Raw genomic sequence first — 23,265 nt, 5'->3', positions numbered from 1 at the left:
GAGAGAGAGAGAGAATCTTAAGCAGGCTTCACGCTCAGTGCAGAGCCCAACGTGAGACTCGATCCCACGACTGTGAGATTGTGACCTGAACCGAAATCAAGAGGTGGACGCTCCACCAACTGAGCCACAGCGACGCCCTTCTGCCATATTGTTTAACTCAGCCTCTCCATGGCCGTCTCCTCTATGCCTACCCATGCCCTCCCACTGAAAATACAAGACCACAATGCTTCTCTGACCCAGCCTCCTCCTCCAGCACCATCCTGTTATTTCACTCGCCACCCAACGTGCGTTGGCCTCCACCTATAAGGTCCACATGCTTGTCTCACACGTGTCCACGGCTCACTATGGTCTGGGAACTTGTAGCATCTCCTCACTTCTCAAAATAGACCCACTCTTTCCCAGAACCCTGGACCTCCTATTGACTGCCACGTTTTATGCCCCCTTCTAGCTACTCCAGCGCCTTGACCCTGCCACAGCTCCTCCTCATAGTCTTATGATTTTGAGTATTTAACCTATGTGAAGTAGTGACAGATGAATCACGTCTTGATCCTCGTTAAATTTCCAGCATGCAAGAATAACTTACGTACTCAGTGAACGAAGGATTGCTAGAAATCGACGGAAGACTGAATCAGGTACAGGAATCGTAGAAAATGCATGCCCATCTCTCAATTTTTAAAAGGTTCTTTTCTGGAAATGATCGTACTTGTGCCAGACTGAACTTCTGTTGCAGTTGAAATCACATCCTTCAACTGCTACAGCTAATCATCAGTTACATATATAACGTGCCGCGTTCTAGACGACACCCAGCAGCACAAATGAGCACACCTGGGCATACTTACAGCAGATCCCAGCAGCAGCAGCGAGGCATCCCACAAAGTATATTCCCAGAGTCTGTCCCCTGAGACCGTTACTGTTCAGACCCCGACAGGTACTCATCTGTCCAGGCAACTAACTAGCTGCATCATCTGGGTCTAAATCGTTACCTTCCAGGGGCGCCTGGGTGGCTCAGTCGGTTAATCGTCTGACTTTGGCTCAGGTCATAATCTCACAGTTCTTGGGTTTGAGCCCTGCCTCGGGCTCTGTGCTGAGAGCTCGGAGCCTGGAGCCTGCTTCGGGTTCTGTGTCTCCCTCGCTCTCTGCCCCCACTCGTGCTCTCTCTCCAAAATAAACATTAAAAAATTAAATTGTTACCTTCCACTTCTGCCATTCCTCTCCTCCAACACCTTCTGGTCCCATCCCCAATTTTTACTTTGCATCTGCTTACATAGATTATTCCGTTTTCGCCTACATTTCAACCCTAGACCAGAAAGCAGAGGAGTGAATAAGTGGATGAATGTTCTCGATTAGAGCCAATACCCCCAACGTTTTCAAGTTTTCCATATATGACCACAATAGATACCAAGCGTGATGTCACCAATGCTTTTTTTTTTAGTGAACACAACTGGCTTCAATGACAAAAACTGTGATGACTCCAACAGCCATGTTTGCTTTAAAGTCTTTATTATCCTGAATACAAAAGACAGAAGTCCTTGAGGATATAACAGAGTTCTTTATGTGGAAACATTATTTTTTTTTACAAGTGAAAAAATAAATACCTCTTGGAATAAAGGCTTATATGCTAATATGTGCCATAAAAAAGTAGAGTTTTAATATTTGACAAAATGTCTGTGCAAAGAAACAAATGCATAAACACATTACTGCTACATTAAGGCAATATGAAAAGTATACTCGGAAATCTCAGTAAAGTGACAGTGTAGGTTCCTAGCTTTAACTTAGCTAGTATTGCACCCAATAAGGTCATCTAGGTGTCCCGACGTCCTAGAAAACCCACAAGCTGACCAGCGTCCAAAATGCCCAAGTGGGAGTGGATAACTTGATTCAGAACAAAGAAACGAAGAAGCTCCAAACCCCTCTGAGACGTAGGGAGGGGACAACTGAACGTTAATACGTAAGCACTTACAAAAAAAAAAAAAAAAAAAAACAGAAACAAAAAGCATACAATCTCTAAGATACCTATGATAAGGCTGTAAAGGCTCGATGGCTCAAGCAAAAGCGACCCCACCGGATGAAGCTGGAGTTTTGGGGAGAAGTGGAGAACCCCCCAGTTTGTACACCGGGAAGCTTCATCTCCGCGAGCAACACTTGGCTTTCCGAGGAACGTGGGTTCCCTCTTCAACTTAAATAATCTACTCCACCAACTCAAGAGCCCAAGGAGTGAGGACTGCTCCACAGAAATCTTCTTACCAGACCGGTAGCGTCTTATAAATCGCAAGACGTGGGGGTGAGGAGACGGGGAGGGAAGAGGAAGCCGTGCACACTGAGTGACGGGTTTTCTACCAGCCAGACCGGTTTACATCGGGCAACCTGGTGATCAACCTCTTACAAGTTGCAGAATTGATCTTTGCGCCTGTTTGCCTTCCAATCATTCTCGACCAAGTTATAAAAACAGAAATGACATTAAAATGACGGTTTCCTTAAGAAAAATTTCCTATTAAAATGTTCAGAGCTCCATGACCGTACAAAAAGAACCAAGTAAATTCTTAAAACGAATTCTTACAAAATTTGCTGCGAGTAGGAAACTTACCTTGGGATACATTAAGGAGACTTAACAATATCCTTTCCTAAAGGGTACCCAACTTTTTGGCTATGCTGCCACTTAACTGACATCAAAGATTTGACTTATTCCTTTACTTGATCATAAGAAGAATGAGCCCAAGGAACATGTCTGTGTCCCAGAACCCTTCCTGGTCCCCACCACTGCAGGTGCGGATTCTACGCACGGTTTGTTTTGATGGGGAGGAATATTCTTTTGAGTCTTCCTTTTTTTTTTTTTCTTTTTTAAACACCGCATGGCAGATGGGTGTCAGAGTACTTATTTTCTCCACGATCGTTTTTTAGTTTAAGTAATAGTGCAGTTCACAGAAACGTGGCTTGTCCAGTTAAGTGCACGACACGTCAGATCACGGTGAGGTTGAGGAGACTGGTGTGGGTCGGTAGGTAGACGTGTTGCACGTGTTCCACCCGCGACCTGCAGACCGGACAGGACTGGAAAAGAGAAGCCAACAGTATTTGTTAGGACACCTTCAAGGATGGGTCTTCAGTTTCACGTGTGGCGCCTACTCTGTTCCGTTTGCTAGTAAGTGGTGGTCACAGTTATTTCTAGCTCTCCACTGGTAGAGATCTTTGTTTTCTAACGGGCTTGAAATTCTACACCTTACAAGGGGCTCAGAATATTGGGGAAAAGTATGAAGTGCAGGCAATTAGTTAGGTTTGCAGTCACGCGCTGAACCAGGCACAACGAGTGGCTGCCGAAGAACTACTGCCATGCAAGAAGGCTGTGGTCCCTCCAGGGGCCGAATGTAACCCCTTCTGGCAGTGACGCAGGAAATCTGAGACCTTTCCGGAGTCTGGGCAGCTGGCTGACTCAGACCAGCGTCACTGGGTTAATGCCATGTGGCCAGTGAACATGGCTCTGCTCCAAGTCGCAGGTCACAGCGCCACATCCCCGGCTGGCTTCTCAGCAAGCACTGTCCCTCCCTCCCCCACCTTTCCCCCCTACCTCCGCCCCCCCAACCCCCCCCCCACGCCACAGGGGAGCCTTAGGCATGGGGATCAGACCAAGTAGGTGGAAAAAGGCAAATCTGTGACCGCTTCTGGAGAAATAACTCCTTGTAGTAGAACGATCTACTCTTCAGAAAGACAAAGGCATCCTGATGGCTCATTATAGGACCCTAAAAATAGTTCTGACATTAGCAGCTTTTGAAGGACTGGATATCTAGGGCTTTTTTAAATTTATATTTTTAAAACTGTTTTATTTATCTTTGAGAGGGAGACAGAGCATGAGTCGGGGAGGGGCAGAGAGAGAGGGAGACACAGAATCCGAAGCAGGCTCCAGGCTCCGAGCTGTCCGCACAGAGCCTGATGCGGGGCTTGAACCCGTGAACTGTGAGATCGTGACCTGAGATGAAGTCAGACGCTTAACTGACTGAGCCACCCAGGCACCTCCCCTCCTACTATTTAAAAATTTTTAAATGTATTGAGGGCTTCTTTTAAATAAAACCACACTGACATTAAGCAAACAGTTCTTAGAAATGAAAACGAACAGAAAAAATTATTGTAAGAGGAAATGTAAGGTGCAAGAAAGGAAAACATACATGACTTTTATTTTTTGTACTGATATTAAAATTAGTTTGACTTACTAAAGGCCAATCCAAGATGCCCCCTAGAGGCAATATGGAGCCATCAAAGAAAATTAATCACAGATAATCACAGAGCAAACAATCCACCCATGGATAACTACAAGGTAGCTATAACTAAAACCTCTTAAGTATTCTTTTTCAAGTATTTCAAGTAAATAATAAAGACCATCCTCCTGAGGAGGCTGGGTGGCCCAGTCTTAACCAACTTCTGACTCTGGATTTCGGCTCAGGTCATGATCTCACAGTTTGTGGGTTGGAGCCCTGTGTTGGGCCCTGTGCTGACAGCACAGAGCCCGCTTGGGATTCTCTCTCTCCCTCTCTCCGCCCCTCAACTCTCCCTCTCTCAAAATAAATAAATGAACTTAAAAAAATTTTTTTTAATTAAAAAAATAAGAATAAACAAACTTAAAAAACGAAACAAAACAAAAACCATCCTAAGCGTTGGGAAGCGGGAAGAGACACAAATGGAAGCTGCAAGTCCTGAACCAGTGGTCGGGAGGCCTGGGTTCTAGCCCCCGGTCACCCCACTGACTAAGACGCACTGCCCTGTGAATCTGAGCCTCGTTCCCAGAACCTGAAAAAAGCCTACGGTTTACGGCAGTTTCACTGTGGCAAATACTACGGCGATCCAAAATGTCCCCTTAGAGCAACACCTCTGGGGTCCCCGAACGCGGGGGCCCTAGCCGGGCGTGGCGGGGCCCTCCGGCTTGCACCTGGCACACAGCAGGCGCTCAGGAACCCCGGTCACAGCCGGGAGAGAGCCCGCCCGCCAGGGGAGGGCCGCCGAGCACCCCTCACCTGCAGCTGGGCGGCGCAGCCCTCACAGCACACAGTGTGGCCGCAGGGGCAGAAGGCGGAGTTGATCTCCTCCTCGCAGCACACCATGCACAGCATGGCCTCCTTCAGCTTCCGCAGCTTCTCCTGGAGCGCCCTGGTCTGCTGGCAGCTGAGGCCCTCACAGCTGGTGCAGTTCAGGCCGCTGTCCGAGGACTTGAGCGGGGAGTTCGGAGGGCTGGGGTCGCTTCTCGAAACGAGGTCCACGATGCCGGCGTTGTACAGGGCTCTCCTGGCGTGGTCGTACACCTCCTTAGACGTTCTTTTGATATCGAAGACGTACTTCTTGCCGAGGTTGATATTCTCATTCAGAAACAGAGACGCCAAGTGGCCCTTCAGGTCTCGGCTGTACTGCATCATGACGGCGCTGGTCACCGTGTCGCACCTGCAGGGAGACGCGGCACGTCAATACCTACAAGCCCGGGCACTTCTGTGACTCAGACCTTCAAATGCTGCCGTGAATGAGAATATTCTGTGGCAGCAGACATTTATATTCTTGTGTGCATGCCTGCAAGTAAATTCTTCCAGTGGTATCTGTGCTAAACATTTTCATGATTCTACCTCCGGGTTTCTCCAGTGTCCCCAAAGGACCTTGACGAAGGAGTGATAAACGCAGAAACAGTGAGCGCGCGCCCTCACCTCCGGGGACACAAGCAGTCGTCAAAAACAGCTTGTGGCGAGGAAAAAAGGACATTTTCTTCTTTCAAGTCCTGGCTTTTATGTTAAAAATTTCTACAAATTTTCCATTCTGCTCCAAGATTTGTGTGTCTACCTTAACATAAAAAAAGGTTAAGATGGCAATTAAATTTCTTAGCTTCAATTTCTCAAATATTTGGGTCAAATCACAAGTCTACCTTAAAGCACCTTCTGAAACGAGGGTATTGCTACTGTCAGTAAAAAAAAAAAAAAAAAATCCTTGTACTACGGAGTGAGGAATCGGGATAGCGGCTCCCCCACAAGGACGGTTAGGTCATCCTGTGGGGATGCGTTAAAGCCGTCGTGGGACGGGTCCAACCACTCAGAGCTCCCGGGAGAGGAGCTGCCGTGAGGAAAGAAGGCAAGAGAAGCGGGGGGAAGGGGTCTGTGCAGCTCACTCCCACGCACGTTCTGTGGTAAAAGCCGCACCACGTTGAGAAGGCCCCCACCGCCACGCAGAACAGAACGAACAAAATGTTCGAGAGCGGTGGATTTCTTGAATTCTGAACAAGATTCGTGGACACGGCGATACCAGAAACCGTAGGTCCCTTGGTGGCACCTGAAAACTTAGAGCTGCAGACAGACGCTCGGGCTGTGGGGACGGAGCGCTACGTGCCTGTAGAAAGCGTGCGTCTCCGTTATCGCTCGGTAGAGCCCGCTGGCGGCCCTGGTGCTGATCATCTTGAACAAGAGCACGACGCTGTTTCCGGACTCCTTGGTGACGGTCAAGTACACGTTCTTCCCCGACTGGGTGGCCATCTGGACCACCGGGTAAGCAATCCTGAAACACGGGACGAGAAGGTGAGCAAGCCCGGAAGGAGAGGCCCGTCATGGTGTGTGCCCTTTCGTAGGACTCTCCTGTGCTCAGGACCCCGCAGTAGAATCAGATCGCTCTAGGACTCCTAGTAAGCACTTGGCTCCCTAGTCATAGAGGCGCGTTGGAAACCACTTGTGGAGAGAAGTGTTGGGAGTGATGCGCGTGTGTGTGCACGTGTGTGTAGGTGGAAACGCGAGTTTTATAGCAGTGAACGTACTTAAAAAATATTAACTCTGCCACATCAATATACTTGAGTTTGTAGTTTAAAGAGTAATTCAATGGTTATCGAGGCCTGACTCAAATTAATATACATACCCAAAATGAAACATTTCATCCCCAAAGGATAACTAATTGTCTAGCAAATCCCTTTCCAGTTTTATCTATTTTAATAATCAGAGCTACAAAGGGATTTATGCACATTCGGGGCTGAAACAAAATGGAAGACGTAGGTACGTTACCTATTAATTGGGCAAAAGTCGTCTTTGCAAATGGAGATTCCTTCAGGTCCAACCCCGATGAGGAGTTTCTGCCCTTCACTGTCCCTCACGGAATGCCACTCTATGCCATAGTTTTCCATCGTGGACACGATTTGCAACACCTGGTATTCGGCAGAAGCCTGGCTGGTCCCCTCCAGCTCCTTATGCTTTGACACAATGCTGCAGGATGCCAAAAGGGCAGAGAGGCGTGGGCAGATTAACGCATGTGGTCCTTAGAGAGGAAATCTGTATCATTTTCCCTAGTGAATCATACAGACACTGCCATTTATGTGTAACACTTAAAGTGATATAGCAATGACATTTCATTTGTTTAGCAAATTTGTAATAATATACTTCTAAGACACTGCTCCAGATCTCAACTATTAGACATTTTAGTAAAAAAGCAAGTGGAGAGGCCGGATAGGGGTGAATTGGAAGAATTATGGAAAATCTCTAAAAATATACATGAGATGTTTTGTATGTAGGTACTTTTCGTGCAAGGGTCTACTTTGTAAGTTTCATTATAATATAGCATTTTAGGGGCGTCTGGGTGGCACAGTCGGGTCAGTTAAGTGTCCAGCTTTGGTTCAGGTCATGATCTCGCGGTTTGTGAGTTCAAGCCCTGCACTGGGCTCTGTGCTGATGGCTCAGAGCCTGGAACCTGCTTCTAATTCTGTGTCTCCTTCTTTCTCTCTGTCCCTCCCCCACTCATTCTCCCCACCCTCCTCAAAAATAAACAAACATTAAAAATATATATATAGCATTCTAAGGGGTTGATTAGATCATCAGTAGGATTTATTCTGTCTACTGCGGCAGACAGCCTCCAACATAGTCCTTGAAGATCCCCACCTCCTGGTATTCACACTCTTGTGCGAATCCCTTCACCTGAGTGCTGAGTGCCTGTTGTGTTGATCACTGGCTGGATTCATAACTTGCTTCTAATGAACAGAATATGGCAAAAGTGGTGAGATGTCACTTCTGAGATAAGTTCTAAAAAGACATTGACCTCTGTCTTGGGTGTTCTCTCTTGCTCTGACTTGGACTGCTGGTCCTGGGGGGAGCCAGCCACCTTGTTATGAAACAGCCCCTTCGAGAGGCCCATGCGGTGAGGGAATAAGGCCCTGCCAACACACCACAAGAATCAACGTGGAAGGGGACCCCTCCTTCGGCTGAGCCTTCAGATGACACTGAACTCTACCAACAGCCTGCCTGCAGCCTCGTGAAAGGTCTTGATCCAGAGAACCCAGTCAAGCCATGGCCAGATTCCTGACCCACAGGAGTGTGATATATAGTTATTAAGCCACTAAGTTTTGGGGTAACTTGTCCCCCAAGAACAGATAACTAAGATAACACCTATTTTGGCCTCTTTGTTTAGTCTTTGCTGGGATGAAGAAAATACTAATAGACATGACAGACTTTTGAAGAGACCTGCATTTTTAGATTTTTTTTTAATGTTTATTTTTGGGAGAGAGAGCAGGAGCAGGGGAGGGGCAGAGAGAGAGGGAGACACAGAATGGGAAGCAGGCTCCAGGCTCTGAGCTGTCAGCACAAAGCCCAACTTGGGGCTCGAACACACGAACCATGAGATCATGACCTGAGCAGAAGTCGGCCACTTAACCGACTGAGCCACCCAGAGATTTGCATTCTTAAGAGTTCAGAGATTTAAAAAATTCCCGTTCCATAGCATTTTATATAAGGGCATAGATTTAGGTGGATTGTTTTGTGCCTGTAAATCTCTCAGAAGGAAGGCTGAGACTCTTTAGAAAACAACTTGGCTAAACTGGGTAATGGCCTAGTCTTAACCTTACCAAATATCTGTATATATACCGTAGATTCATATTCTTTGGGAAATATGTATAAATTCACTAGATGTAGGAATGTAAACAGTCACCTCCACAGCAGCCTCACCTGTTCAAGGTGGCACTGGAGAGTTCCTTTGCACAGAGCTCCTCGTAGCTGTACTTGGCAGTGTTCTGATTATAGTCTCCGAACTTGGTTTGGGCCAGGAGGGCGCTGAGTTCCACTGCCTGCTCCGGGGAACACTGGAGGTGGCCGGCCAGGAGGGTCTCCTTGATATGCAAGAAAAAGATATGCCTGCAAAGCAATGTGACAATGAGGTTACCCTGGGGACTAGCCTAATGTCAAGCTCAACCGGGGGACTAGCTTGATGTGCAATCTCACAATCCCTTTTCGGTAAGGAACACACAGTCACTTAAAAAGCCACCCTGAAAACGCTCACCACTAAAAAACATTTTTTTTTTTTTTGTTTTTAGTATGAAGGCAAAATAAATCTAAGGACTTTCGTTTCTCCGGAATAAAAAGCGTAACTCAGACAAAACAAATGTGAGACAAGCTCAGGAATATTCAATTTAGCACATACAAAATAATCTCACAGAGGTTTCCGCATTTCATTTTTTTTAAAAGAAATTCTGTTCACATAAACTTGATCTTGACATGGACTTGGTATCTTAGATCCTCACCTTTATTCAAATGACCCCCAAATCTCTAGTCTTTGCCCCAACCTCTGTAAGCATCATATTCAGATGTCCAACTGCTTACAGACGTCTCCACTTGGATGTTCAGTATCCTAATTTCACTGTTCAAAACCAAACTCACTGTTTTCCCTCCCAAACCCACTTTTCTCCCAGTGAAAACCAGAGACTCGTTTATTATTTTACCCCAAGACCCACTTTTGATTCTTCATTTTATTCCCATCTACTTTCTGTCTCTGAAAACTCCTTAAATCCAGTTATACTCTTCCCATTTTTACCTCAGATGTCCTACTTGTGGCTCTCAACTGTCAGAGAATTTACAATCTCCCCAAAGCTGATCTCTCTCGACTCTGCTAATCTACCTTCCAAGCTACTTTCTTCTGGGATAAGCTTGCCATCTCTCCGCTCAAAATCCTTCAAGGGAGGGGTACCTGGGTTAAGCGCCCCACTTCAGCTCAGGTCATAATCTCACGGTTCGTGAGTTCTAGCCCCGCGTCGGGCTCTGTGCCGACAGCTCAGAGCCTGAAATCTGCTTTGGATTCTGTGTCTCCCCCTCTCTCTCTGCCCCTCCCCTGCTCGTGCCGTCTCTCTCAAAAATAAACATTAAAATAAATAAAAAATCCTTCGAGGGATCCCGACTGTTTGCCGAAGAAGCGTGCTGTTGGCATGTACCCAAGCTTCTGTGGGTGTGGCCCCCAATGTCCAGCCACACAATCCACCATTCCCTCCAGCCACTGTGCTCTGGGAAAGGGACAATTCCTCTTCCTGGAAAGGCCAAGCACGCTCACGTCTCCACGACTCTCGTCTTGGCTGTTCCCTGTGTCCTGCGGTGTATTCTTTTTGTCCCCTCACTTAGATACCTTTTTGTCCACATCACCTGCAAGCTGTTTATTCCTCTCTTACAGTATTTGACATATTCTGATTTTCTACCACAGTTAGCTGCACATAAGTGGATGTCTTAAGTGTCCCTGGCACCACAGAGCTCTACGAATGGACGTAAAACTGCACATTGCCTGTGGTCAGTTTCTTTCCCTACCTAAGTTGCAGTCCTTGTGTGCCTGCCCCAGTCGCCTATGATACTACGCTCCGTTCACTATGAGGTACGTCAGACTTAGAAACTCCTAGGAAACTCCACGTAGGTTGCCTGCCAATCCAGCTCCGCCAAGATTCTCAACGGAGTATCCAAACTGCGACAGGCCAGTCTAGATTATAAAATTGGTCTCTGGCAAACGTACAGGTATAACCTTCCTTTGATGACTTGTTATAGCCTCTCAAACTTGCTTAAATGCCACAATATTCCTTCCACTAACAACTGAATTACGACCAGCAGTAAAGCCCTAACACTGTTCTGAATAGGGCTCGTAAGCCCAGCTTCCCGCTTGAGCTGGGTATCCTTAACACTGCTTTTATGCTTTTATTTATACTCTCGTCTTAACGTCTGACATCCCCGGTGGAGGGAACAACATGAGCAGTGAAAGAAAAGCCAAGGGAAGAGGGGCTGAGACACACAAGGAAGGGCTCTACGGACAGTCTCACAATGTCAGGCAGGCAAGAGCCGTTAATCTTCCTTGAAGAGATGTTTGAATTCAATGTTTTGTGTGTTCTAGAATGATAAAGAAATATTTAAAATGATCACACTCCGCCAAATACTGCAGGGTTGTCTTTATCGAGAGCCCCGATGAAGAAATCACGGTAAGAATGCATAACAGCACTGAAAGGAGAGAAGCATGGTTTTTATTAACCCAAACATCTGTTAGTCTTTAAAGTATTTCTGACACGCTGCTAAACTGAGGAGGGGGTCCCTACTGGGGCAAAGAAATAAGCACGAAAATAACTCGTTCTGAAACAGCTATCTGAGCAGCGGAGGGCGGGCATTCCCCACGGGATGTCGGCGTCACGATGCGGCTTTGGCCTTCGAAAGCCTTTTTTAGATGACCATTTGGTAAACTTCATCTTGGTGAACGGATCTGTCTCTCTTCGCTGGGGCTGTGTTTGTAGGAGACACAAATCTGAATACGTGCTTAAAGAAGAAATGGTGTGCTGTAGGATTTTAAGGGGGAATCCAAAAAACAAGTCTTCTAAATCTGATCTCTGCTCGTGTGGAAAGGTCTTTTCACGTATTGCCCCACGATCAACCTAGAGACTAGTCTTCTGCTTTATGAAAGAGTTGTGTGTAGCCTGCAACAGAAGGCTTGCTAAGTCTATCCGATTTCTTTTTCCAAACTGTCCACACCCGCTTCTGGAGAGGCAGCGGCCGAAATCAGGCAAAAAAGCAGTAACAGAGTATTCACAGGTGGTCAGCAGGGTGAGACCGAACGCCAATCTTTTCTAGGCCTGTGGGTCAGAATTTTTTAAACGGAGGAGAACAACCGGCCTTTTGTACGTACTCCACATTCTAGGCCGAAATGCAATCGATACCCTGTGAGTGGAAGAATCCTCCCCTTTACTATTTACGTCAACTCTCCGATACGGTTCTTCCTGCATTTTGCCAATTTCATGGCTATAAAACAACCTTTTCGTTTTGAGTCAACAAATATTTGTCATTCATTGCCTCTGTGCCAAGCCCTACCCTGGGGTTACAGTATGAACATATCTGATAGATCCTTTTTTAGATGGAACTTACAGCTTTTTCGTGTGAAGGTGCATATCCCTATCACAGTTAACTCCAGACACAAACTGGTTTTTGGGTGACAAATTTTTATGTTCTCTAGGAGAACGTCACCATGGAGCAGTGACAGCAAAGGTCACCAGCTGTGGTGAGCCATCAGCAGACTCTATTTAACGTGCTCTTTCTAACAGGGAAGATGACAGAGCTTGGAGACGTTCCAATAAGGAATCCAGGGATGGCTCAACAGTTAGTGGGGTGATTTTTTTTTTAAATGTTTATTTATTTTTGAGAGACAGAGACACCATGGGGCGGGGGGCAGAGAGAGAGAGGGAGACACAGAATCCGAAGCAGGATCCAGGCTCTGAGCCACCAGCACAGAGCCCGACGCGGGGCTAAATCTCGTGAACTGTGAGATCATGACCTGAGCTGAAGTCGGACGCTTAACCAACTGAGCCACCCAGGGGCCCCTGGGGTGATTTTGAAACAAGTATTTTTTTCCCCATTTTCTCTTGAACCATCTGCTCTGTAACTTGTCTGGTTCATGGATTCTTCCCCATCCCTTTTTTTTTTTTTGTAAAGTGGGTGAAAGGTTACTGATAATATCAAAACAAGCAGATGTGGACAAAGAGGTCTTGCCTGCAGTGAATTTTTTTTAGTTTTTTTATCTAAAGATCAAAAGCGGTAGACCTATCTAATTCACTTGAGGCTACATGCTAGAATCACAAACAGAAGGCCTTTGGGGAAAAAAACTTCTCTGTCTTAAGTAAATGTCTGTGAATATGTCCTGCAGACATAGGCTCAAACTGCATTTTCTATTCTGGCTGCCTGGTTGTTCAAGGTTTTACTCAGTTACTAAGAAAGTGGATACTGTCCATGAGTGGATTGGTTGGAGGCCCAAAGTGAAACATTCTGGCTAACTTTGCATCATGGGTAGAAATGAACTCCCACGTGTTGTAGCCTTATGGAAGATTTGAAAACAAACAGTATGACGGAAACACCCCAGTCTCATTAAAAAAAAAAAGTCACATATCCTTAATTCATTTGTTTCAGAGTACCTCAAATTTCCTCTACTGTAAAAATTAATTCCTTTCCATAGTTTTAAGGAATACAGTTAGGTCATTTATGTTTTAACGACTGTAAGCAGAGAACTGTCCCCTGAACACTGATTTGTCTCATAAAGAAATCATCTGATAATCAAAGCAGAACCTTCTGCAAACCAACGGGAGTCACTGACCTGTCCACCATAGGCAGTTATGCCCAATCACTGCCCTCCAGTATCTTCCCAGTGACATCATTTTGAAGAACTTTCTTGTGACACAAATGTAAATCAACTATATCCACATTCACTATTAGACTCCGCATTTAAGTAACTAACCTAAAACATCTTTCAAATGGCTAAGAATCTATGAACAGCATTTCTTCCCGAGACCTGACTCACTGAACCTGGCCATCCCATCCGTTGGTGATGGCTGGTGTGTTCCCCACCCAGTTAGACCCCCTCTGAGATCATCCCGGAGTGTGTCTGCCTCAGTCCAATGAGCCATTTAACCACATCAGTTTGTTTTAAACCAAACTAACTGCGAAATCACACTTAAAAACTATCGAATAGAAAAAGGGGACACCTGGCTGGCTCAGTTGGTAGAGCATGTGACTCTTGATCTTGGGATCATGAATCTGAGCCCTACACTGGGTGTAGAGATTACTGGATAAAAACCTAAAAAAAACTATCAAATAAGAAAAAATTACTATACATGTTTTTGTTTTGTATCTTAAATTCCACCGAAACAAAAAGCAGTTCCTGATGCCCTGTAGGCCTAAACGTAAAAGTTAAAACCGTTAACACTTTGAGGACACACTGGAGAATAGCTCCATGACTTGGGGGGAGGAAGGTAGGCCAAGGTTTCTCAGGACACAGCAAGAATCATAAGGGGGAAAAGCTGATACATCAGACTTGACCAACATCAAACATTTCTACTCATCAAAAGGCATTAAGAAAACAGGCAAGCCCCAGGAGAAAATACATTTACAAGACGTATCTCTGACAAAGAGCTGGTATATATAAAGAATAGGTATGGCTCAAAAACAAAGGTAACAACTCAGTAAAAATGGGTAAATGACCTGAATAGATACTTCACAAAAGAAGATGTAGGAAAGGTCAATAAGCACGTGACAAAAGTGTTTGACGTTATTGATCAAGAGAGACAAATCCAGCGCACCTGGGTGGCTCAGTCGGTTAAGCGTCCGACTTCAGCTCAGGTCATGATCTCATGGTTCATGGGTTTGAGCCCCGCGTCGGACTCTGTGCTGACAGCTCAGAGACTGGAGTCTGCTTTGGATTCTGTGTCTCCCTCTCTCTCTGCTCCTCCCTCACTCACACTCTTGCACTCACTCTCTCTCTCAAAAATAAACATTAAAAAAAAGTTAAAAACAAAACTAAACAACCACCTCCTCTGCGATCCAGCTTTCCCATTCTTAGATTTACTCAAGAGAAATGAAGATACAGGTCTACAAAAGATTGTACTTGCAATGTTCACAGCAGCTTTACTCACAATAGCTGGAAAACAGGTGTTCATCAATAGAAGGACGGGTCAACAAACAGTAGTATATTCGTAGGGTGAAATACTATCTAGCAATGAACAAGCCATCGATATACATCAGTATGATGAATCTCTAAAAAATACATAATGAACAAAAGAAGCCAGACACTGCGTGATTCCATGGGTGTGAAGTAGATCTATGCTGGAAAAACAAACCCTGTTTGTGGAGGGGCGGGAGGGAAGGCGGGGGGCGAGGACTGACTGCAGATGGGCCTGAGGGAACTTTCTGGAGTGCCGGTAATATTCTACATCTTAATAAGGATTTTGTTTAAACAGACACATCTGTTTGTTAAAACTCAGCAAACTGTATAATTAGGATTCGTGCATTTCATCATATGTAAATATTTTATCAAAAGAAAAAAAAGAACTGTAGACAAATATGGAGCTCTACTTAATGATATGCATACTGAAGTATTTAGGGGGAAGTGTATGTATCCACAACTTATTTTGAAAAGCATCAGAAATAAACGTGTGATAAAGCAAGTATATTAAACTGATTAAGTGGTTAACAGTAGAATCTAGATGGGGGTATTGGTGTTCACTGCGAAAATCTTCAACTTACCTGCATGTTTGGAAATTTTCATAAGAGGTTGAGGAAATAACACTAGTGAAAATCCTTAGGGTCAAGGTTAAGAATTCAAATGAATAGCTTCTTACACCTCAAATGAACTATCAGATCTCTTCCACTCCATGGAAGGCTTGCAACTGAGAAAGAGTCATGGCCAAGTAATGACCAACCCAAGTCTCTATTCAGCTTAAGGGAATCCTTCTCAAAGCCCCAAATGCAAAATGGGAACCAGGGACAAATTCGCTTTTCCTAAGGTTCCAAAGCATTTAAAAGATACAGGAGTGGGGGGGTAAGGGAAATCCCCAACATCAAAAGCGATGACAACCCACACCAGAAGCACTTGGAAAAAAACAGGATTACTCGCTCACAACAGATACCTGACCCAGGCAAGCAACAATCCAGCAATCGTGTAGTTTAAAAGTGTTAGCTACAATCTCTCCCAAGGGTCTAGATTGTGGTGAGTGCCATTCTAGATTGAGGAGAGGTCTGGAGGCAGGCTACAGTGGGGGCAGGACTCAGAGAATAAGTGTGCCTGGTGCCCCTGGAGTCTGACCCTATGTGCCATCTAAAGAGTCAAGTTTTATTTAAAACTACATATTTAAAATTAAAAGTTCACTTGGGTTGCATGAAAAATCAATAATGTTCTTTGGATCCTTCATACAAATATACAAGTACGAGACATTGATGAAGATACTGAATGTGCCCAGATGGGAGATCTGTGGCTAACATAAACAGACAATAATGCAAACAGCTTACACTCTGAGCAAAAAGAAAGAGTTAATAGATAAATTAGAATTCAGAAATCTAATCAATTCTTTCTGGAAACAATATACAAGTTTGTCTTACTTTCCTGGGGCCTATTTTGAGTTTGGTCATTAAAAAAAAACAAAAAAAACAAAGGGAATGTGCCATTCTACTCTTAGGCACAGAGTTGATATGTAAAACACAGTGACACCTTTATAGCAGATAAATATTGTTGTGACATCCTACCCATCGTGAATCCTAAAAGGTAAATTATGTTAAGCAACCTTTACCAACAGTGACAATGTGTTGAAAGATCTCAAACATCATTGCAGGCCCTGGCTGAGATCCGTATGATTCGGTCGGAACACATTCAAGATTACCACCTCAAATCTGCCCATGGTTGCATGTGGCATTTGCTCTGTGGATTTCAACGATGCTATCTTCTCTAGATCTTGACATCTAAGTGATTTTTGTTGCAAGAAAGGGAAAAATTGGGTTTAGGAAGTGCTTAGAACCTATAAATTGGTTGAAAATTAGATTTAAGAGAGCCTCTAGCTTGAAAACTATCTGAACTTCACAGAAGGTCCAGGCAAGTGGTAGTTTATTTTAGATGAGAACTAACAGCCACAAGAAACAAATGGCTTGGGGTGAAGTGGAGAGGCCGAAGGAAGGAAGCAAAAGAATGCCAAGCACTGAGCAAATCCTTAACAGAGAATAATCCCTACAATACATTTTTTAATGGTGAGACGTCTCTCAGATAGTCTTAAACTTTTCAGTTCATAGAAGCAAACTGGCGAACATCAGTTCACTAAGAAAACTCATATTATCTGTGTCCGTTAACTCCATCTCTATTTATCTCTAATTTCTTAATTCATTGTTCACCAAATGTTTATGCACCAGGCACTTGCTAGACTCTGGAGATACGATGTTGATCAGTCCCCTGCTTCATGAATTTAAATTATTAGAGTAGCTGACAATAAACAAATTGTCACATAGGTAAACAGTAGCATTATACGCTCATTAGATGCTATAAAGGAAAGCTACGTGATGCCTTGGGACACTTCAGTCTCCTGAGCAGGGCCCAGCGGATGCTTTTCAAAGGAGTGATGAATGAGTGGAGCCTGGGAGACGGCAGGATTTAACAAGGGACAAGTCAAACTCAACACCCCTCGCTCGCATCACTGAAATCTTGATGAGACTCAACGCTCAGCATTACAGCATCTCCCTGAACAGTTAGTTCAGGACTCATGGAACCCTTGTATTGAGGCTGATTTCTGGGAAAGAATTCGGGTGTCGTTGAGTCTTAACGAAGCCCGAGTGCAAAGACCACAGAACTCTGCTAAAATGCGGCAAAGTTCCGGAGAAACAGATTTTATTGGCCGTGGATGGTATGATCACCATCTCTGAAGATGAAGCATATAATTCTCTAACCTCTGGCTGTGAAAATGTTGACAAAATCTGGTCTGAATTGCTGTGACTAACTGAGAGCCTCTGAAAGGCAAGAATTTCAAAGATCATTATTATTTCAGATCTACTTCCAGAATACATTAGTTTCACTTTTAGTTTCAATGCACAGCATGGCAAACATCTGCTGGATATACCTGCTTGCCTCTGTCTCTCAAATGTGCCAGCTGAGTCTGGACAAGACTCTCTGGTTACTTTCCAGACCCTCATTCAAAGGCAAACGTAATAATCTGGGTAAAGAATCTAAAATTAGGCCAAATCAGAGCCCAGATTAACTGTATCAATCTAAACAGACATGTGATACAGTTGGGTGTTTTTTGTTTTTTGTTTTCGGAAAAATATACTTAGGGAAACATGAAGGAAAATAGAGGGGAAGCAGAAGCAAAGGAAAAAAAATTACTGCTAGAGGGGATTTTAGAGACAAGCTCTTCTTGGCCTTTTAAGAGAAATGAAGTGGGGTGGGAGGGGGGTACTCAGTCTTGGAAGTCTGTATACCCTGGTAGTTGGGGGCTGGGCTGCACTGAGAATGCAGGGCCTCTGCCGCCCCCCACCTCGGCTCCCCCCTCCACCGCCGCCCTCCCCCCCAGTCTCCAGTTACAAACAGGCCCTCCAGCCTATTCCCCAGCAGCCTCCCTAGTCTCTTGCAAACTAACAGATTCACTGCCCCCACTTAGACCAGCTCTACTGTGAGTACATTGCTTTAATTCTCCACAGAGGCCAATTTGGCCAGGATATTTCAGCCCCATTTAATAAACTGTCCAGACACTTTTCAGTATACTAAACGTACCCTCATGACTTGACTTTGAGATGGTACAAAATCACCACTCATAACCGAACTGGCAAAGCTGGGCTTACGGACAACACACGCAGATCTATTTTATTTTCACGGCATTTTACATAAATATTTTATAATGAACTGTTAAACATCAAAAAGTTTACCAGCCAGCTTTATGTGGCTAACATGACGCTAGGGAAAATAAGTAATTGTGCTCTGTCATATCATGTACATAAAAACAACGCTAATTGTGACTTTTTTGGACCCAGGACAACTTCTCATCCTAATGAAAAGGCACAAATGCTAATTACAAATCGCTTTAGCTATTAAAAGCACAATGCTGTATAAACTTGAGGAGGCATTTTTCTTCAAATTCTGCATTTTGGGCAAACCTCCTGAAAACAAGTAATATTCGCCAATATTTTAAAAGCAAGTCAAATGCTTAGATCACACTGATTTTTCAGTAAGATTTCAAAAGGAACTAAGATCAATTAAAATTACCTGGGCTAACTAGGTATGTGCCTTCTCAGAGTGCTATGAGGCATGAGTCTCAGGAGTTAAAGTCAATTGAGTCAATGTAACAGGAAATTTTATTTCAATTCTAATTCACAGAATATCTTGCATAAATAAAATGGACTTGATAGTGGTTATTAACTCACTTGCAAAAAAAGCACAGGTAAAGACCATCTAGTGGCAAATTTTAAAGTCTGTAACCATTCATAATATAAATGTATCATACTATTATGACCGCAGCCTTTGTTTAAATGATGTATTTGGTCCTCTAAGCCTCTGCAGGTTTAAAAAATAAATTTGTATCATCAAAATGGATTTGCCTCTGGAGGCTCAGAAATTATTGCGAAATCATGACAGAACCACACAATGAAAACTCCAATATGTTATAATATATACGTGTGTTTCTGTATCCTTTTACTCTATTCCAATTTATCACACTGAAGGGCACAGTGGAAACTTTCACAAATCAGCTTTAAGTTAGACAAATACCCAAAACCAAACAACCCCCCCCCAAAACCAACTTATTCTGATTAATATACACAGCTAAGACATCCTTAAACATGCAATCATGTGAATATTTTTCAAGACATTTTCAGGAGCACTGAGAATTCAATACACTAGCTTGTCTCAGAAAACAAAAAAAAAATTGAACATCTCCTTCACCTTTGAAAGTGCAGCAACAAGGAGAGATTTCCAATTCAAATAGTATCTCAAAAGATGTTTCTATCAGTTCTTAAGTAAACAAACAAACCACATGCTAACAACTCTTAAAGGGTTTTGCTCACTTACCATTACTCAAGATTGTCACACTCACATTTCTCATGTGTAAGGGCAACTTTCCAAACCAAAGGATTATGAAAAATACTAGAATTTAGACCCAGAGTTTGTTGTGTTTAAAAGTCATTTTTTTTTCTTTTTGGTCATTGTTTGTTTGTTTGTTTACATGCCACTCTAAGATTTAGGTCTCTTGCATTTCAGCAATAAATACTGAACACTACTTTCCTAATTTGGCTCATCCTTGAGAAGTATTACAGTCAGTCCAGGAGAGAAAACATTTCTGTTGGAAAAAGGAAACCATATGCCCTAGTTGCCTACCACTACTGGTGGTTTTCTAGAAGATAAACTTAACAGTCTAAACAATCACGTGTAAACATGTTTGTGGGCTGGAGATTGGCTACACCTTACAAAGTTTTCTTACTAAGTTTTCAAGAAATGTAAAAAGTTAAAAAAAGAAATCTGCATTAAGTGGGACAGAGCTCTTTGCTGCATATTGTAATCTGACACTAGGCTGAAGTTGACTAAGTTTAAGTAACCCAAGAGGAACTGTTTCCTGCTTTCTGTTAGAACAGTCTACAATGACCTGTATTAACACTGCCGAGACAGAGGTTACTATCGGGCATTAGATGCTGCTATCAGGAAGTCAGTTGGGTTTCTAATTTTTTTCCCTCCTGTGCCGTGGCACTGATCCTGAGTGTTAGTAAGACTTCAACCCTGCTCCCTCGTTGTTTATAAAGACAAGAAAAACCACAGGAAGAGCTAGAAAATGCACCCCAGGCCAACTAGGCGGCTCCCTGTTCACCTCGACAAAAGGGCTGTGCCGTGCAAAACTTCTCAGTTATGAACCAACTCACTCTGCAGCAAACAAATTTGCCTGTGAACATCTCTGGGGAGGTGCAACGGCCCTTTCTCAACGGAATCAAAGGTCTGGTTGACATTGGTTTAGTTCAGCATCACTTTACCTAGTCTGCTCCTGTAAGATGAGATGAGGTTCCACGAAGAACTTGACTCTCAGTTTGAGCCGGTAAGGGGCTAGCCCATCCATCTGCTGGGAGATCCGATTTCTCAGATTTAGCCATAAACTTTCACCTTTGCTACCCGTAAACTGCAGTCCAAAATAATCAACTTCTATAATTCCCAACCGCCTGCACACCTAAAACAAAAATGAATGCAGCATGGATGAGCAAACAGTCCATGTAGTCAAAGCAAAACTCAAGGACTCCATCTGGGTCTAAGATCCCTGCCTACTTTTTGCAAAGTTCAAGGAAGGTGTTACAATTCCTGCCTTAAAGCTGTAACAACAAAGTTCTAAGCTTCCAGTGTTCCTACACTAATAGTGACGCTTGTGCTTCGGTTAACACCGAGGAGATGGTCGATTGCAGTAGAGAAAAAGGAGTCCTTAAAACCAGCCTTCCAGAAAGGCTGAGGAAAGGAATCTACGGGGTATTTTCCCTCTTATTCCCATCACGGGAATTCCCTCCACCAGCACAATCTGCACAGCTGATCTGGCAGATTATCTGGACAATTTTAACCATCTGGACTCCAAAAAAACAAACACGCCGAGGAAACACGCCACAAGTGTCAGCGAAGCTTGTTAAAAGAGGTTTTCCAAACATCTCAGGTCTGGGGGGGTTTTCAGGGCATGGCGTCCCACTGGAGATCAAATTTGCTGTCTGTCATACCCATATGCACTGTTTGGAACCATTCTTCTTTACTCCTTAGGAAACACGAGCTTTAAAGACAACGGAGGGGTGGATGACCAAAAACCCAAGGTCCTCTCGAGCCCCGAAAACCGGCAGGTGCAGGTGAACGGTCCATTTCAGAAGCAGCAAGAGACAAGGGCCGGGCTTGTCTGCCAAGCAACCCCAGGGACCAGCGCCGGCCAGCAGCCACCTCATCTCGGGACTCGGGTGGCGCTGCCAGGCCCCGCGGGGACCCGAAAGGCGGCATCATGCACACACCTGCGGCAGGTGGGCTGGACCGCCTTCTTCCGGGAAAGTGCGGGACTGGGAGTGGGGCGGGGGGCAGCGTGGGAGCTTCCTCCCCCCCCACCACCACGCGCTCCCAGCGTGCGGGGACCGCGTGCCCCACGGCCACGGGGAGGAACGGGGGGCGGGCCGGGCGCCTGGGGCGCGCTCCCCCCCCCCCCAAGCCGCCCCCCCCCGGCCGCCGCCGCAGCGCCGCCCGCCCCCTGGCAGGCGGCGAGCCCCGGAGCCCGGCGCCGCCGCGAGGCCCCTCCGCCTCGGGGGACCGGCCGGGGCCCCCGCCTGGCCCCTCGTCGTCACCTGGTTGAGGCAGTCCTCGCCGTTGGCTTTCGCCTCCACCTCCACCTCCATCAGCACCGCGTCCGGCCTCGTCACATAGCACAGCATGGCTGGGGCCGCCGCTGCCGCCACAGCCGCCTCCTCTTTGGTGTGCGCGGGGCTGCCGCCTCGCCACCGCTCAGACCCAGCCCCGGGCTCGGCGAGGCTGGCCCTCGGGAGGCTGCAGCGCCGCAGACCCGTGCTCCGCGCCCCCCGCGCCCTCCCCGCCACCCCCTCGCCAGCCCGCCCGCCCGCCGGCTGCCCGGGTCTCCGCGGCGGCGCCGCACTCCAGCAGCCCGACTGCCTGCGGCGCTACAGGGACTCCTCTGATATAGTGGCCCCGCCCCCCTCTGGCTGGGGCTCCCGCCAATCACGGCGGCCCCGCCCCTCCTCCGCCGCCCCGCCGGCCAATAGCGGCGTCCGCTCGGCCGCGGCCCGACCTGCCAGCGCCGGCCGAGTTTCCCCGGGCCGCCTGGGGAGGTGGCAGCTTGCGGACGCCGAGGGCTTGCGGGAGGAGGGCGGCCCCGGGACGGGAAGGGACGTATCCGCCGCCTCTGCCCGCTGGGCGACGCTGCTCGGAGCGGGCGGCCGCCCGGCGCGCGGAGGCGGGGGCGCCTCTCTTTCGGGCTGGAATGTATGGCGATGCGCCGCCTCCGAGCTGCCGCTGTTTTTCAGAAGCCTTGGGTCGATCGCGGAACGCATTTCGGGAGGTGAACATAAAAAGGAAAGCGAGCAACCCCAACGCCAAAAGCAAACCGTCTTCCCCTGGGGTTTGCCACGGTGGGTTGTTGGAAGGCGGAATGGCTGCTCCTCATTTTAGACCTCGTCCGTGGAAAAACAAAACCTGAGCCTGAAAGTTTTTGCAGTGGACCAATGAGCCAGGGAACTTGATCTAGTGCTTCTGTATAAATCCTCCCTGGAGGCTTCTATTTACTGGTTGTGCTCAATCAAAACACCTTACAGGGCTCTAAGGCCCTCTCTCGGGGTAGCGCATCGTGTCTCATGTGTTATTCATTCATTAAACGTTAATTGATCACTTGCTGTGCTGCCAGTCCCTTTTCTCAGGCAACCAGATGTTATCCCCATCTTGAAGGTTAGGGACTTATCTCAGAACCGAACAGGTGGTATAACCTCAGTAGTAGCCATTAACAATTTAAGGCCTACAGCTCTTCACTCGCTCCTCTTTGCCAGTGCATTAGTTAGCCTACCTCTTTGGTTTCTTTATAGGAGAAATGAAAAGATGGGGTTTCAGCCCTGGACCCTTGAAAAACCTACTTCATCTCTCTGAAGTTCAGTGTTCTCAACAGTAAAGTAGAAACCCCAATATCTGCTCTGCCCTCCCCTGCCCAGCATTGCTATGAAGAACTGCAGAGACATGTCCAGGAGGGCATTTGAATGACCC

General features: G+C 45.9%; 1 protein-coding gene across 1 annotated transcript; it reads right to left on the bottom strand.

Moving 5' to 3' along the window:
* MYLIP (myosin regulatory light chain interacting protein) lies at positions 1 to 22,111 on the bottom strand. The gene is made up of 7 exons (XM_027040340.2): positions 21,846 to 22,111; positions 20,523 to 20,713; positions 8,931 to 9,116; positions 7,005 to 7,202; positions 6,346 to 6,510; positions 4,998 to 5,418; positions 1 to 3,045 (listed from the first exon to the last, which is right to left on the bottom strand). The coding sequence occupies exons 1-7, from the start codon at positions 21,930 to 21,932 to the stop codon at positions 2,956 to 2,958; spliced, it is 1,338 nt and encodes a 445-aa protein (XP_026896141.1). The 5' UTR covers positions 21,933 to 22,111; the 3' UTR covers positions 1 to 2,955.
* Positions 22,112 to 23,265: the final 1,154 nt, after the last annotated feature.

The sequence above is a fragment of the Acinonyx jubatus genome, chromosome B2, assembly GCF_027475565.1.
Source record: "Acinonyx jubatus isolate Ajub_Pintada_27869175 chromosome B2, VMU_Ajub_asm_v1.0, whole genome shotgun sequence".
NCBI classification, from domain to species: Eukaryota; Metazoa; Chordata; class Mammalia; order Carnivora; family Felidae; genus Acinonyx; species Acinonyx jubatus.
Note: the sequence above shows the minus strand (reverse complement) of the source record. Positions and strands in the feature narration are given on the sequence as shown.